General features: G+C 38.8%; 2 protein-coding genes across 2 annotated transcripts; both read left to right on the top strand.

Annotated features, from left to right (window-relative positions):
• Positions 1-14,273, top strand: LOC134316194 (zinc finger protein 850-like; the record flags this gene model as incomplete). Its single annotated transcript, XM_062996511.1, is given in 4 exon segments — positions 1-387; positions 4,344-5,181; positions 9,256-9,260; positions 13,059-14,273. Coding segments are annotated over 4 exon segments (2,445 nt in total), but the record flags the coding sequence as incomplete, so codon positions are not given.
• On the top strand, positions 7,199-9,030 carry LOC134316195 (eukaryotic translation initiation factor 4 gamma 1-like). The gene is made up of 6 exons (XM_062996512.1): positions 7,199-7,251; positions 7,407-7,559; positions 7,754-7,805; positions 8,031-8,484; positions 8,723-8,842; positions 8,947-9,030. Exons 1-4 carry the CDS (start codon positions 7,231-7,233, stop codon positions 8,225-8,227), a joined length of 423 nt encoding a protein of 140 aa, XP_062852582.1. The 5' UTR covers positions 7,199-7,230; the 3' UTR covers positions 8,228-8,484; positions 8,723-8,842; positions 8,947-9,030.
• Positions 14,274-15,770: the final 1,497 nt, after the last annotated feature.

The raw sequence follows: 15,770 nt of genomic DNA, 5'->3' as shown, positions 1-15,770 counted from the left end.
ACAGGAGAGAAACCGTATTATTGCTTAGAGTGTGGGAAGAGTTTTGCTCACATTAGTGCCCTTAAGATACACCAGCGCATTCACACAGGAGAGAAGCCGTATTTCTGCTCAGAGTGTGGAAGGAGTTTTGCTCATCAGAGTACCCTCCAACAACACCAGCGCATTCACACAGGAGAGAAGCCATATTACTGCTCAGAGTGTGGAAAGAGTTTTGCTCATCAGAACCATCTGCAACAACACCAGCGCATTCACACAGGAGAAAAGCCATATCATTGCTCAGAGTGTGGAAAGAGTTTTACTCAAAGTAGTGCTTTTAAACTACACCAGCGTGTTCACACTGGAGAAAAGCCATATCACTGCTCAGACTGTGGGAGGAGTTTTGCTTATGTAAATAATTTTAAGCAACATCAGCGAATTCACATAGAAAACCAACATCACTGTTAAAAGTGTGACAAGTATTTTTTGTGCATTATCTTCTTTAAGAACACCAGCGCATTTACACAGGAGAAAATCTGTATTGCTTTTATGTGTTTTAGAGTAAATACTGAAACAGTGTGTTCATGCAGGAGAGGCCGTATCACTGCTCACTGTGTGAAAAGAACTTTAGCAACAAAATTATTGTTAAAGTACACCACACCAGCGCATTCACATAAGAGGATGACCCATATCTCTGCATTGAGTGTGGATTAAGTTTTACTGGAAGCAGCAGTTCTAATAGACACACATTTTAAATATGATTTCCAGAGGGTTTTGACTCCAGACGTTTGTTGTAGTTGTGTTTTTTTATATGTTTTCTTACAAGACCCAGACAGACTGTTTATAGTCTCCTCTTTTTTATATTTTTATATGACCAGTGGTGCTAAACCAGGACTCGGATCTGATCTAGATTACTAATATCTGTTAAATATCCTGTTTATTATTGTGTTGTTTGTCCTCAGGTGTGTTAAGTGACTCCAAATCCAGAATCTACTGACTAAACTTTTTCTTTACATTGACGACAGACTTAAAAACTAAACTGTGGTTGTGAGGTCGACACTGGTACGGTAACTGAGACATGAAGTAATTTTATGTGTATTTTTGTGATCATCTGCTATTTCAATAATAAAAACCTTTACTATCATTATGACTTAATTTATTTTGTTTATTCAGTGATGCTACTTTAGCTCATGTCCTGATTTAAAATGTTCCATCCTGGATATTTTATTTACTGATGTTAATATGCAGTATAAAATTTATTGCACTTTGTGGCAGGAGTCTGTCTAGGAAAGATTTTTTTTCAATAGTTTATGACCAAGCTTCCATCAAATATATGCAAATAAAATCTAAACTATTTTACCACTTCAGACTCCTTAACTGAAGTAGTTGCCAGGTAAAGTGTTTTTTTTAAATAATTTTTTTATTTTACATTTGTATGTTGCAACTGTTGTTCACATCAGAGGACAACTCGTATTACTGCTTAGAGTGTGGATTAAGTTACTGGATGGAGCATTCTTAATAGACACCAGTACGGTCACACAGGAGAAAGAAAAAACACCAACACATTAAAACCAATAAAATTATACTCTGCATATACAAAAAAACTATTAGTATTTTTTAAAATATTAGTATGTTTTAAAATGACATAAAATTATTGATAATAAATACTAATGATAAGAATTACCTTTGAATGGATTAAAAGAGCAAGACCAGTCTGATGTAAGCAGACCACTACTGCTGAACAAGCTTAGAACAGAGACACACCACCTAACATGACACACTTAACAACAATGGTAATTCAACATAAAAATGAACACAAAATGTGCTATGCGCTTCAGCATTTGGAGTATAACTATTTACCGATCTTTACCCACCAAACACTTTTTATCCCCTAAAACTGCTTTGGTCGTGGCATGGCATCATAGGATCTGCAGCAACCTCAGCTGATGATGCACACACGTGGAACCTCTTTCCCACCCTACTACCATGTATATACTAACAATATACATACATACTAACAATAATATCATTGTAAACAAAATATATAGAAATGATGAATTACAAAATAAAACAATAAAAGGAAAGATTTGAAAAGAAAAATGTAAATTCTTTCCTTTTCTTGAAAGATCAAGAAATTGGCTTTCCTCTCAAATGAAGTATGTGAAAATTTAAAAGTCGCGATTTTTTTAATTACTTAATACCAAAAACTGCCGCTTCTGTCTAAAAGCTTTTATTACACCCGATACAAAACAAAAATCAGGATTTTCAATGAGGTCTGCTAGTTTGATCACCTGAAGACTGACTGAGAGCTGGATATTTGTGACGGACCTGGCAACCCTGAGGAGAGTTGAATTGTTTGGCTGGTTTGAGTCGCTGCTGGAGGAGTGAGGTGATTGTGGTGTACAAGTACAGTCCGTTTACTTTTAGTCATTTTAACAGAAGCTAAAGCTCTTTAAAAGGTTTCATGTTTAGTTTCCTTCCTTTATTCATCTTTATGTTTCCTCAGTGAGCTCGTATCACTGCTCAGAATGTAGAAAGTGCTTCAGTCATTCAAACAGTTCACACACACACACACACACACACACACACATTAAATATTTCTACAGCATAAATACAGATAAACAGCAGAAGCTTTTAATTCCTTGTTTGTGTTTATGATTAAATGTAGATAACTTCTCTGCTAAGATAAATAGGTGTAGTTTGACTTCACCCATCATGCTTTGTGTCTCCATCTAGTTCATTTGCATGTGTTCCATAGATAATGAGCTTGTACTTTATCTTTAATACTTAAGATTCACACAAGAAGGTGTTAATAGATTTTAAATCATCTTGGGTCTTTGTCCTCAGCTCTATTTAAGGACCAAACTCTAGACTCACTAAGTCACTTGGTAAGAAGGATCTTCTGCTCATTCTTCATTAGAAACCTGCTGGAGACACCAGCTCGACTGAAGTGGCTGCCAGGATTCTAACAGGAAGGTAAAGATTTTTTAATAATTTGTTTCTTTTTACGTGTTTTTTACTCCCAGCACACCAAAGATTTACACTTGTGAGCTAATTATTAGTTCTTTTATGATGAATTGGATCAGGTGCCTAAAGTAAGACTGATGTTGAGAAAGTCAGATTTAATTATATCTTTATATAAAGTTATTTTAGTAATTTAGTTATTTATACAGTGAGGAAAATAAGTATTTGATACACTGCCAATTTAGCAAGTTTTCCTACCTACAAAGAATGGAGAGGCCTGTATTTTTTATTGTAGGAACACTTCAACTGTGAGAGACTGTGAGAGACAGAATCTAAAAAAAATCCAGATAATCACTTTGTATGATTTTTAAATAATTAATTTGCATTTTATTGCATGAAATAAGTATTTGATCACCTACCAACCAGCAAGAATTCTGGCTCTCACAGATCTGTTAGTTTTTCTTTAAGAAGCCCTCCTATTCTGCACTCATTACCTGTTTTTATTGCACCTGTTTGAACTCGTAACCTGTAAAAAAGACACCTGTCCACACACTCAATCAATCACACTCCTACCTCTTCACCATGGCCAAGACCGAAGAGCTGTCTAAGGACACCAGGGACAAAATTGTAGACCTGCACAAGGCTGGGATGGGTACAGGACAATAGACAAGCAGCTTGGTGAGAAGGCAACAACTGTTGGCGCAATTATTAGAAAATGGAAGAAACACAGGATGACATGGGAGAAGGTCATGTGGTCAGATGAGACCAAAATAGAGCTTTTTGGTATCAACTCCACTCGTCGTGTTTGGAGGAATAAGGAGGATGAGTACAACCGTCCCAACCATGAAGCATGAACCGTGAAACATCATACTTTGGGGGTGCTTTTCTGCAAAGGGGACAGGACGACTGCACCGTATTGAAGGGAGGATGGATGGGGTCATGTATCGCGAGATTTTGGCCAACAACCTCCTTCCCTCAGTAAGAGCATTGAAGATGGGTCGTGACTGGGTCTTCCAGCATGACAATGACCCGAAACACACAGCCAGGGCAACTAAGGAGTGGCTCCGTAAGAAGCATTTCAAGGTCCTGGAGGCCTAGCCAGTCTCCAGACCTGAACCCAATAGAAAATCTTTGGAGGAAGCTGAAACTCAATGTTGCCCAGCGACAGCCCAGAGACCTGAAAGATCTGGAGAAGATCTGTATGGAGGAGTGAAGTGAATTGAATGTTTTCCTATTAGGTGTTGAGTTGAATATTATGATAGTATTCCTGTAATAATGCTAATAGTAACACAAATGTATTTACTTTTTTCTTTGTCTTTGTGTTTCAGTTTCTACAGTCGTATCAAAGCATAAACATGAATAAATCTCATCACTGCTCAGAGTGTGGAAAGAGTTTTACTCAGCAGAGTCATCTCCGACAACACCAGCGCATTCACACAGGAGAGAAGCCGTATCAGTGCTCAGAATGTGGGAAGAGTTTTACTCAGCAGAGTTCCCTTAAAATACACCAGCGCATTCACACAGGAGAGAAGCCGTATCACTGCTTCGAGTGTGGGAAGAGTTTTACTCAGCAGAGTTCCCTTGAAAAGCACCAGCGCATTCACACAGGTGAGAAGCCATATCACTGCTTAGAGTGTGGGAAGAGTTTTGCTCACAGTAGTGCTCTTAAAATACACCAGCGCATTCACACAAGAGAGAAACCATATCACTGTTCAGAGTTTGGGAAGAGTTTTGCCCTTGATAGGGCTCTTAAAAAACACCAGCGCATTCACACAGGAGAGAAGCTGTATCAGTGCTCAGAGTGTGGAAAGAGTTTTGCTCTTCATTGTACCCTCCAACGACACCAGCGCATTCACACAGGAGTGAAGCCGTATCAGTGCTCAGAGTGTGGAAAGAGTTTTGCTCAACAGAGTAACCTCCAACAACACCAGCGCATTCACACAGGAGAGAAGCCATATCACTGCTCAGAGTGTGGAAAGAGTTTTACTCAACAGAGTAACCTCCAACACCACCAGCGCATTCACACAGGTGAGAAGCCATATCACTGCTCAGAGTGTGGAAAGAGTTTTGCTCAACAGAGTAACCTCCAACACCACCAGCGCATTCACACAGGTGAGAAGCCGTATCACTGCTTAGACTGTGGACAGTGTTTTGCTCGACTGAGTATTCTCCAACAACACCAGCGCATTCACACAGGGGAGAAACCGTATTACTGCTCAGAGTGTGGGAAGAGTTTTGCTCGTCAGAGTAACCTCAAAATACACCAGCGTGTTCACACAGGAGAGAGGCTGTATTACTGTGCAGAGTGTGGGAAGAGTTTTACTCAAAGTAGTGCTTTTAAAGTACACAAGCGCATTCACACAGGAGAGAAGCCGTATTGCTGCTAATAGTGTGGGAAGAGTTTTGCTCAACACAGAAACCCCCAACAACACCAGCACATTCACACAGGAGAAAAGCTGTATTGCTTTTGATGCATTTTAGAGTAAATACTACAACAGTGCTTTCACGTAGGAGAGGCCGTATCACTGCTCAAAAATTAAAATCTACTGACCTTTTACTTCACATTGACGACAGACTTAAAAACTAAACTGGTTGTGAGGTCGACACTGGTACGGTAACTGAGACATGAAGTAATTGTATGTGCATTTTTGTGATCATCTGCTGTTTTAAATAATAAAAACCTTTACTATCATTATGACTATTAATTTATTTGGTTTATTCATTAACACTATTTTAGCTCATGTTCTGATATTAACTATATCAGATATTAGTATAAAATATATTGCACTTTGTGGCAGGTGTCTGTCTAGGAAACATTTCTTTTTAGAAGTACATGACCAAGCTTCCATCAAATATCTAACAAAGTGAAAACTATTTAATCAAAATCAGATTTATTGGTCAAGTACGTGGATACACACAAGGAATTTGGTTCCGACTGATGGTATCTCTCTAGTATAAATACAGAATGTACAAACTATATGACTATATACAGGCAATATATAGAAAATGTATGGACGTGTGCATGTATGTATGTACAGTATTTAGTGACCAGTGTATGTATGCACATATAAGCAGAGGTACACAATATATGGTAACACACTAATGGCAATATACAGTAATATACAGATAATGTAAGCTAGCAGTGTGTGCAATATAATGTAATATAATATAAATAACAGTAAAGTGCACAGCATGTAGGATTAGTACTACAATATTTAGTCAATTGGCAGCAGGTGAATATTGTCACACTCAAGTCTGTATTGTCAGTCATTTATTTATTTAGGAGGGAGATGAGGCCTGTGGGAAGAAACTGCTCTTGAATCTGAAAGTTTTAGTGTTGATGGACCTTCATTAGGGGGGCAGTGGTGGCCTAGTGGGTAAAGCTTTGGACTATGAACTGAAAGGTTGAGAGTTTGAATCCCAGCTCTACCATGCAGCCACTGTTGGGCCCTCAAACAAGGCGCTTGACCCTGTCTGCTCCAGGGGTGCCGTACAATGGCTGACCCTGCGCTCTGATAAGCAAAGAAAGAATTTTGTTCTACTCTACACGTGTATATGTATATATGACAAATAAACTTGTTCTCTCATTATATAATGTTTTCATTTGCTCTGGTTTCCTTCAACAGTCCAAAGACATGCAGTCAGTTCAATCAGAAATACTAACTTCCCCCTGTGTGTGTGTGTGTGTGTGTGTGTGTGTGTGTGTGTGTGTGTGTGTGTGTGTGTGTGTGTGTGTTTGTGCGCTGCCCTGTGATGGACTGTTGACCTGTCCAGGGTGTTTCTTACCTTTTGCCAAGTAAATTATACCCACCGCGACCCTGAATCAGATAAAGCAGAGGTAACAGACAATAAATGAATGAGTGAATATTGTTAGTAATAGTAACAACACAAATAATAACTATTATTATTATTATTGGATCCATTAACATGTTTGCAGTTTCATGTCATGCTGCTGCTGTCTGGATCAAATGTTTAAAAAACTTAGATTTTAGGTCTGAGTGCTGCTGATGATGCTGCTGATGGTGCGAACAGTTGAAATGTGACTTTTATTCTTGTAATGCATCAATATTTAGTGATTAATGGCTGAAACAGTGAGTGAAGCAGTTTGAAGATCTCGGTCAGTGAGTGAGTTTTAATTCCTTCTACATCGCGGAGGTCACATGACTGAAAAACTGCTAAGGCGATGACGTCACAGTGGCGGCGCATCTGAACGTTCTATTGATGAGCCGCTTTGATCTTACACACATCTGTAGGATTTACACACATCTGTAGGATTTACACTCAGCACGGATGAATTCTACAGCGCAACAGGTCGTTTTATTGTCATTTTCTCTTTATTTCTATTTTATTAATTCTTGTTGTTTATTTAGTTTAGAATCTGAGTTAAATAGATATAAATGAATAAAACTTAATACACGTGATTTTAAAACTAAAATGCCTCTTAAATGCTTCTCTTACTGTTCCAGGTGTATTACTGCAACATGGCAGACAATGTTCAGTGGGGGTCATGCTCTTACCCACTGTACCCCAAAACCTCCCCCTATATCTACCCCTCTACCCCTGTAATGATGATGGCCCCACAGCCTCAGGGCCACATCTACTACATCCCTAATGGACAGGTACATTATTTTACCCTACAGTACTTCCCTGTAATCTCCTAAAAGTAAAATATGCACGACCGGGTTAAAAGGCATGTAGCACTTTAGGTTAAATATGTGAGCAGTTGTGTGTGAACTGTTTGTATTAATGTGTTCACTGTGTTTGAGCCTCTACTCCACAGTAAAAATGAGATTTTATTTCTTTTCTATTACAGTACTGCTCACCGTACAACCAGCACATGCAGCAGTATCAGTACAGTAATTATGGTAAGTAGCTCTTAAATGGCAGAAATCTGGTTTATTCTCTAAATTCACCTGTAAAGAGACATTTTCCTTTACACGTCTAACACAGACAAACCACCTCTTAGCAATGTGTTTAAATATTTTAGTTAGAAAAGCCGACTACATACTTCTGATCATGTAGTTCATTTCTGAGTTGGGACAGCACATGAGGGGATTAAGTGTGGATCTTTTTTCTGGTTTAATTTACAGGGTACTACACTCAGTACCAACCTTCTGTGGTACCTGGTACGATGAACCATGTCCAGCAGCATCAGGCACCACTGGCTCAAGCCACGCCCGCTCTGCCCAAAAGAGCTGGCAAGAAGATCACAATCCGAGACCCCAACCAGGGAGGACGTGACATCACACAGGAGATCCTGCTGAGATATCAGCACTGGTTAATGTAGGGTCTGATTCCAACTCCACCGGTAATGAAGTGCCCAGTGAGAACGTATCTGTTGCTACTGGTAAATGTGATGATGTGGTCATGCCAGTGTTGGTGCCCTCAGAGAAAAGTGTTTCAGATTCTGAGGAGCTGCTTGAACGCAGGAGAGCAGAAAAGGAGAAAAGAGTCAAATCGATCATCGACATCACTGTAGAGAGAGCAACATCTGAGCCAAACACTGCAGCGATGTACGCAACCTTCTGCTACCAACTAGAGGATGTGAGTTGGTATATGAAGTTTCTCCATGACCAAATTTTATATTTTATTATTTAGAAAAATGGAAACTATTGTGCAGAATTTAAACCAAACAAAACAGAAGAACTTTATGAAACGTGCAATGAAAGCAGGTTTGTGTTTCCCAATATGTGATGCTCAGACATGAGTAAAAAAATCTAAGTTATAATTGGTAGATCTGTGTGTGAGAATTTCTCCTAAATTTGTGTTCATTAATGACCAGATGGACGTGCCCACCTATAAGAAGCTGGTGCTCAGTCGCTGCCAGGAGGAGCTGAAGAAGGAGAGGAAGAACGACATGGCTCGTACAAAGAAGCAGAAGGAGCTGAATGAAGCCAGAAAGGTACAAGCTTTATAAATCATCAGAAAAAATGTCATTACATATTAAATGATCACATCTGAACATGTAGGGGGTGACAAATAACACATTGCTAACATTTACTGTAGGAAAAGGTTTAGCAGCGCTTGAAGAAAGACCTGGAGGAGGAGAAGATCAAGACATTCCAAAGCTCACTCCTCAACATGGAATTCATCGCTGAGCTTTATAAACTGAAGATGCTCCCTAGACTGTTTATAAACAGCTGGATTGAGCAGAAGCTCGTGGTGAATCCAAGTGAGGAGAACTTGGAGTGTCTGTGCAGGCTGCTGTCCATTGTCGGAAAAGACCTGCATGAGGAAAAGGACCAGGTAGGGGGTTGTAGTCAATAGAAAATAGAAATAGGTTATGATTGATCACGAGTTGGACTAGTAGTTCAGGTTCAGTCTGTTAACTACTAAAATGAAATGTTGAGTAGAAATAAATGAAGGTGACTTTATCAGTTCTATATATTGTAGATTGTTTGCTGGCATTTTGCTGTGGTAACGATGTCCGTCTTTTTGTGTAGTACCTACTGGACCTTTACTTCTCTGCGATAAATAAAATCATCCAGCAGAGAAAAACATCATCCAGGATCTGCTGCATGCTGCAGGGAATTGTGGATCTAAGACAGGTAAATACATCCACCTTTCCTGACCTATTAGTCTCACTTCATCTGTAGTCTTTCGTGTGGTTTGTATTTTCAGTAATGGTACAAAAAGGTTGATCCAACCCACAGGCATAAAAATGTCAGTTTTCTCAGTGTTGCTGAGCTGTAATAATTTCTTCTTTTTTCTGTGTATAAAAGAATAACTGGGTTCCCAAGAGCGACGATCAGGGCACCAAAACCATCAATGAGGTCCACAAAGCATCTGAAGAGGAGAAGCCCCAGGAGAAAGAGGAACAGCAAGAAGCACCGTCCAACAAGTGCTGTAGGGGGCGAATTATTAAAAAACAGGATGATGGTCTTATGACAGTGACCATCAGGAGCGGAACCGTCAATACATCCCGCCCCAGCAAGATCAACAAGGTACAAACCAGCATGAGCAAACACCTCCATTCCTTCACTGGATTAAGGACAGTAACTTTTATTTTAAAATGACTTTTACTTTACAATCACAGCCTGGTGCCACCAACTACAACCAGCTTGATGGCTGTGGAAGAACATGCTCATGGGGAAATTGGAGCAAAGGAGGTAGCAGAAGTTCCACAGACAGAACCAGTGCTGAGGAGAAGACAAGTGCTCATATTAGGCAAGTCAGTCAACTAAGTTCCTCTAGTACTTTAATGGGATGGTGGTAATGCTGGTTTAATACAGAAGTTCTAGCTTTGAGTTCATCAATACCTCTTATTTTCTCCTGAACAGAAGGAGCTACAGAAAGAACGAGCACTGTGACCGAGATCAGAACAAGCACTGGGACAGACGGGACAGAAGGTACAGAGGACAGGACATGCGTCCTCATTACTAATTCAAGGAACATCAAACAGTTCAGGTAAATAATGATTTTTCCACTTCCTTTACAAAACCATCATGTCTGATCTGAGCTTTAACAATGTTTTCCATCTTTGCAGAGTCCCAAACCAGCTGAAACTTTGTGGAACGAAGCCGGACTCGAAAGAACAGCTGCCTCCAGAATAAACATCCATCATGAACCATCCAACCATGAGCAATAAAATCCATTAAAACATTTTAAACCTTGTCCATTTGATTGTGTTCACACTGGATTTTATTTCTACATCTGTACGTGAAATGATATTGGTGCCAGTACCGAACACATTCTTGAGCATGGACCGAGCATACAGAAGTGGACTGTGTGGGTGGTGCAAGAAACAGAGACAGCTGATTGGTCAACAATATTTAAAACGTTACTACAATAGATTTTATTAAAGGGGTGCAAGAGTAGAGTTTGGTGCAATGGAACAAAGAAAATTAACCCCACCTCTAATCAATGTGTTTACATGCACTTAATAATCAGATTTCTGTAAAATATTAGATCATGGTAATGATGAGATTGTTGGATTTACATGCACTCACGTAATTCAGTTGAATTCAGCAGTTCAGTTCTTGAATATAAGTTGCTCTGGAGAATTTTAGGAAGCAGCAAAACTGTCATCATAATTAAGGTGACAGAGTGACACAAAGCTGAAGCAGCATGTTGTAAAGAAAAAGTTGGCAGAATTAGTTGGTTATGTTGGCACCAACCCACAGGATACAGAGAGTTCATAATGATGTGTGTTTGGTACTCCAGCTGCTGCACAGTCTATTCAAGACCATTTTTATAGTATTTCTGCTGTTCCACAGTTTTAACCTGGTACCATCACGGCTTGGTACTTTAAACTTTTTTTTTTACTTGGTCACATTATACTTTTTATTTTATTTAATACTGTAAAAAGTTCTAATGGATTTACTAGTAGTACACAAATATTTCATTTGCCATTTTCCATCTGTGACATCTTGGATTTTGGGCTAGTTTAATTTTTACATTTAAGAACCAGAGCTAATAGTGTAGTTAAAGGAAAGTACAACCACAAACGTAATCCTATAACCAGAAATCTGTGCGTTGTTATAAGAAGTCAAGTGCAGCTATAGTGAGCAGTAAACTGGTAGTGGTTTCCTTTAAATTTTATTACACCTTAGATTTTGGGCTAGATTCAGCTTCTGAAGGGCGGGTTTTAGACACACTTAAAGCTGGATATTTGTGTTGGACCTGGCAACCCTGAGGAGAGTTGAATTGTTTGGCTGGTGTGAGTCGCTGCTGGAGGAGTGAGGTGATTGTGGTGAGGTAAACACACCGAGTACAAGTACAGTCCGTTTACTTTTAGTCATTTTAACAGAAGCTAAAGCTCTTTAAAGGTTTCATGTTTAGTTTCCTCCCTTTATTCATCTTTATGTTTCCTCAGTGAGCTCGTATCACTGCTCAGAATGTAGAAAGTGCTTCAGTCATTCAACCAGTTCACACACACACACACACACACACACACACTCACACTCACACACACACACACACACACACACACACACACACACACTCACACACACACACATTAAATATTTCTACAGCATAAATACAGATAAAAATAGAAGTGTTTCCTCTTACAGTTTTCTTATTGCTACTCATATACAGTAGAAACAAATTCACATCTGTGTTGTTTTTAGATGGAAACTTTAATTATTCCATTAAAATCACTTCCAAAAATAAACATACAGCATTTTAGATGATGTAGATGCTGATGTTAAAAGCTTTATACAGTTCATGTCATTTAACTTTACAGCAGAAGCTTTTAATTCCTTGTTTGTGTTTATGATTAAATGTAGATAACTTCTCTGCTAAGATAAATAGGTGTAGTTTGACTTCACCCATCATGCTTTGTGGCTCCATCTAGTTCATTTGCATATGTTCCATAGATAATGAGCTTGTACTTTATCTTTAATACTTAAGATTCACACAAGAAGGTGTTAATAGTTGGCTGATGACTGACTAATGGAGAGTTTTTCAATCATCTTGGGTCTTTGTCCTCAGCTCTATTTAAGGACCAAACTCTAGACTCACTAAGTCACTTGGTAAGAAGGATCTTCTGCTCATTCTTCATTAGAAACGACCTGCTGGAGACACCAGCTCGACTGAAGTGGCTGCCAGGATTCTAACAGGAAGGTAAAGATTTTTAATAATTTGTTTCTTTTACATTTATGTTGCATTTGTTGTTAATATTATTAAACAAATATATTCAAACAATATATTCAATGTTAGAAAAAGCTTTATGCTCATAATTGTGGTGTTTTATAAAGTGTTTTTTACTCCCAGCACACCAAAGATTTACACTTGAGCTAATTATTAGTTCTTTTATGATGAATTGGATCAGGTGCCTAAAGTAAGACTGATGTTGAGAAAGTCAGATTTAATTATATCTTTATATAAAGTTATTTTAGTAATTTAGTTATTTATATCTGCAGATTTTATAAATATTTTATCCTGATGTTTTTTTTAAATTCAGCTTCGGACTTAAACGTGAAGTGAATTGAATGTTTTCCTATTAGGTGTTGAGTTGAATATTATGATAGTATTCCTGTAATAATGCTAATAGTAACACAAATGTATTTACTTTTTTCTTTGTCTTTGTGTTTCAGTTTCTACAGTCGTATCAAAGCATAAACATGAATAAATCTCATCACTGCTCAGAGTGTGGAAAGAGTTTTACTCAGCAGAATCATCTCCGACAACACCAGCGCATTCACACAGGAGAGAAGCCGTATAACTGCTCAGAATGTGGGAAGAGTTTTGCTTGCAGTAGTGATCTTAAAAAACACCAGCGCATTCACACAGGAGAGAAGCCGTATTTCTGCTCAGAGTGTGGAAAGAATTTTATCAGGCAGAGTCATCTCCGACAACACCAGCGCATTCACACAGGAGAGAAGCCGTGTCACTGCTCAGAATGTGGGAAGAGTTTTGCTTGCAGTAGTGATCTTAAAAAACACCAGCGCATTCACACAGGAGAGAAGCCGTATCACTGCTCAGAATGTGGGATAAGTTTTGCTTGCAGTAGTGATCTTAAAGTACACCAGCGCATTCACACAGGAGAGAAGCCGTATTTCTGCTCAGAGTGTGGAAAGAATTTTAATAGGCAGAGTCATCTCCGACAACACCAGCGCATTCACACAGGAGAGAAACCGTATTTCTGCTCAGAGTGTGGAAAGAGTTTTGCTCTTCAGAGTTCCCTCCAAAAACACCAGCGCATTCACACAGGAGAGAAGCCGTATCACTGCTCAGAGTGTGGGAAGAGTTTTGCTCGACAGAGTCATCTGCAACAACACCAGCGCATTCACACTGGAGAGAAGCCGTATTTCTGCTCAGAGTGTGGAAAGAGTTTTGCTCTTCAGAGTTCCCTCCAAAAACACCAGCACATTCACACTGGAGAAAAGCCATATCACTGCTCAGAATGTGGAAAGTGTTTTACTCGACAGAGTTCCCTTGAAGAGCACCAGCGCATTCACACAGGAGAGAAGCCGTATTACTGCTCAGAATGTGGGAAGAGTTTTGCTCGACAGAGTCATCTGCAACAACACCAGCGCATTCACACTGGAGAAAAGCCGTATTTCTGCTCAGAGTGTGGAAAGAGTTTTGCTTGACATAGTCATCTGCAACAACACCAGCGCATTCACACTGGAGAGAAGCCGTATTTCTGCTCAGAGTGTGGAAAGAGTTTTGCTCTTCAGAGTTCTCTCCAAAAACACCAGCGCATTCACACTGGAGAAAAGCCATATCACTGCTCAGAATGTGGAAAGTGTTTTACTCGACAGAGTTCCCTTGAAGAGCACCAGCGCATTCACACAGGAGAGAAACCATATCACTGCTCAGAGTGTGGAAAGAATTTTGCTCATGAACGTTATCTCAAACGACATCAGCGAATTCACACAGGAGAGAAACTACATCACTGTTAAAAGTGTGGGAAGTATTTTAGTGCACATGATGTTCTCCAGCAACACCACAAAGCTGTATGGCTGCTTATTGTGTGAAATAGTCTTATTGAAAGAATTTTCCTTAAAGTGCATCAGCGCATTCACACAGGATGGAAAAGACATCACTGCTCAGAGTGATGAGCTTTAGTGTTAATGGTAATCTTAAAAAAACACCAGTGAGATGATGCAGGAGAGACGCCGTATCACTGCTCACTGTGTGAAAACAACTTTAGTGACAGAAATATCATTAAAGTACACCACACCAGCGCATTCACATAAGAGGACAAACCATATCACTGCTTATAGTTTGGATTAAGTTTTACTGGAAGCAGCAGTCTTAATAAACACCAGTACAGTCACACTGAAGTTAAGCTGTATCTCTGCTCGGATTGTGGAAGTTTTTGTGATGGAAGTCGTCCTGAAAAACACCAACGCATTCAAAATAAAAACAATAAAATTATACTCTATGCATATACAAAAAAGCTGTTAGTAAAATCTTTCAATTACAGTTTTCTCTTTGTTACTAATATAGACTAGAACTGTTCTACTGTAATTATTAAATGTACATCATGGTATGAATATGATCATTAATCATCAACTGTAATGTTGTTTAATGTTCCTACCTCAGATCTGAATCTGTTTTTGTTAGTTATTCAAGTTTAACCTAATAAACACAGAACAACTTTTACTTCCAAGTGGAGGAATTTTACTCTGGTCTTATTTAAAGTTTTCAGAAATGACTTTCCTCTTTCAAGTCTTGGCACTGCATTTGAATTTGACTTTTTTACTCTAATATTTGATGGCATTTTATTTTCATTTATTAAGACGTGGAACAAGGCATGTCTTCGTTTTACTTATTAAATATTTTAGTGTACATATCAGCTTGGAAAATGTCTTTAACACTTGTAGGTCTACACTCCAAAATTTTAATCCTGATTATTTTCCACTTAGTAAACAGCTCATCGTCCTCAACCAGAATTTATATGAGAGGGTGTGATTGGAGGGCTGTTGACTGAACACTGGTGCATTGGACATTCATCATGGATCTTTGTTCTCTGAGTTTATTTATGGACCAAATTAGTGGTGGCTAAATTCTGAAAGCAGGATGTCCACAGTATGTATAATAGATCTTTCCTTAAGTTAATAAGGTTACTGCATGTGCTTGCCTGCTAAATGTAGTTTGTCCCTTTCGAGTTTTCATTTACGTAATATAAGATAAACAACCTGTTCTACTTCTTCCAGAGTTTGAAAATACAGTCGCTGGTAAAATTAAATAAACTGTCGGTGCATTTTTGGGGGCTACATTTTAAATTTACCACAGCCACCAAAAAGATGTCAGTACAAACAGTACATACTGAGAATGAAGAAAGAACAGAAAAGAGTAAGTACAAGTCAAATTCAGTCCTTTTAGTGTTATCTGTGTTACCATTAAATGTTTTTCACTGGGATCTAATACTACCA

Source organism: Trichomycterus rosablanca, chromosome 6 (assembly GCF_030014385.1).
Source record: "Trichomycterus rosablanca isolate fTriRos1 chromosome 6, fTriRos1.hap1, whole genome shotgun sequence".
Classification (NCBI taxonomy): Eukaryota; Metazoa; Chordata; class Actinopteri; order Siluriformes; family Trichomycteridae; genus Trichomycterus; species Trichomycterus rosablanca.
Note: the sequence above shows the minus strand (reverse complement) of the source record. Positions and strands in the feature narration are given on the sequence as shown.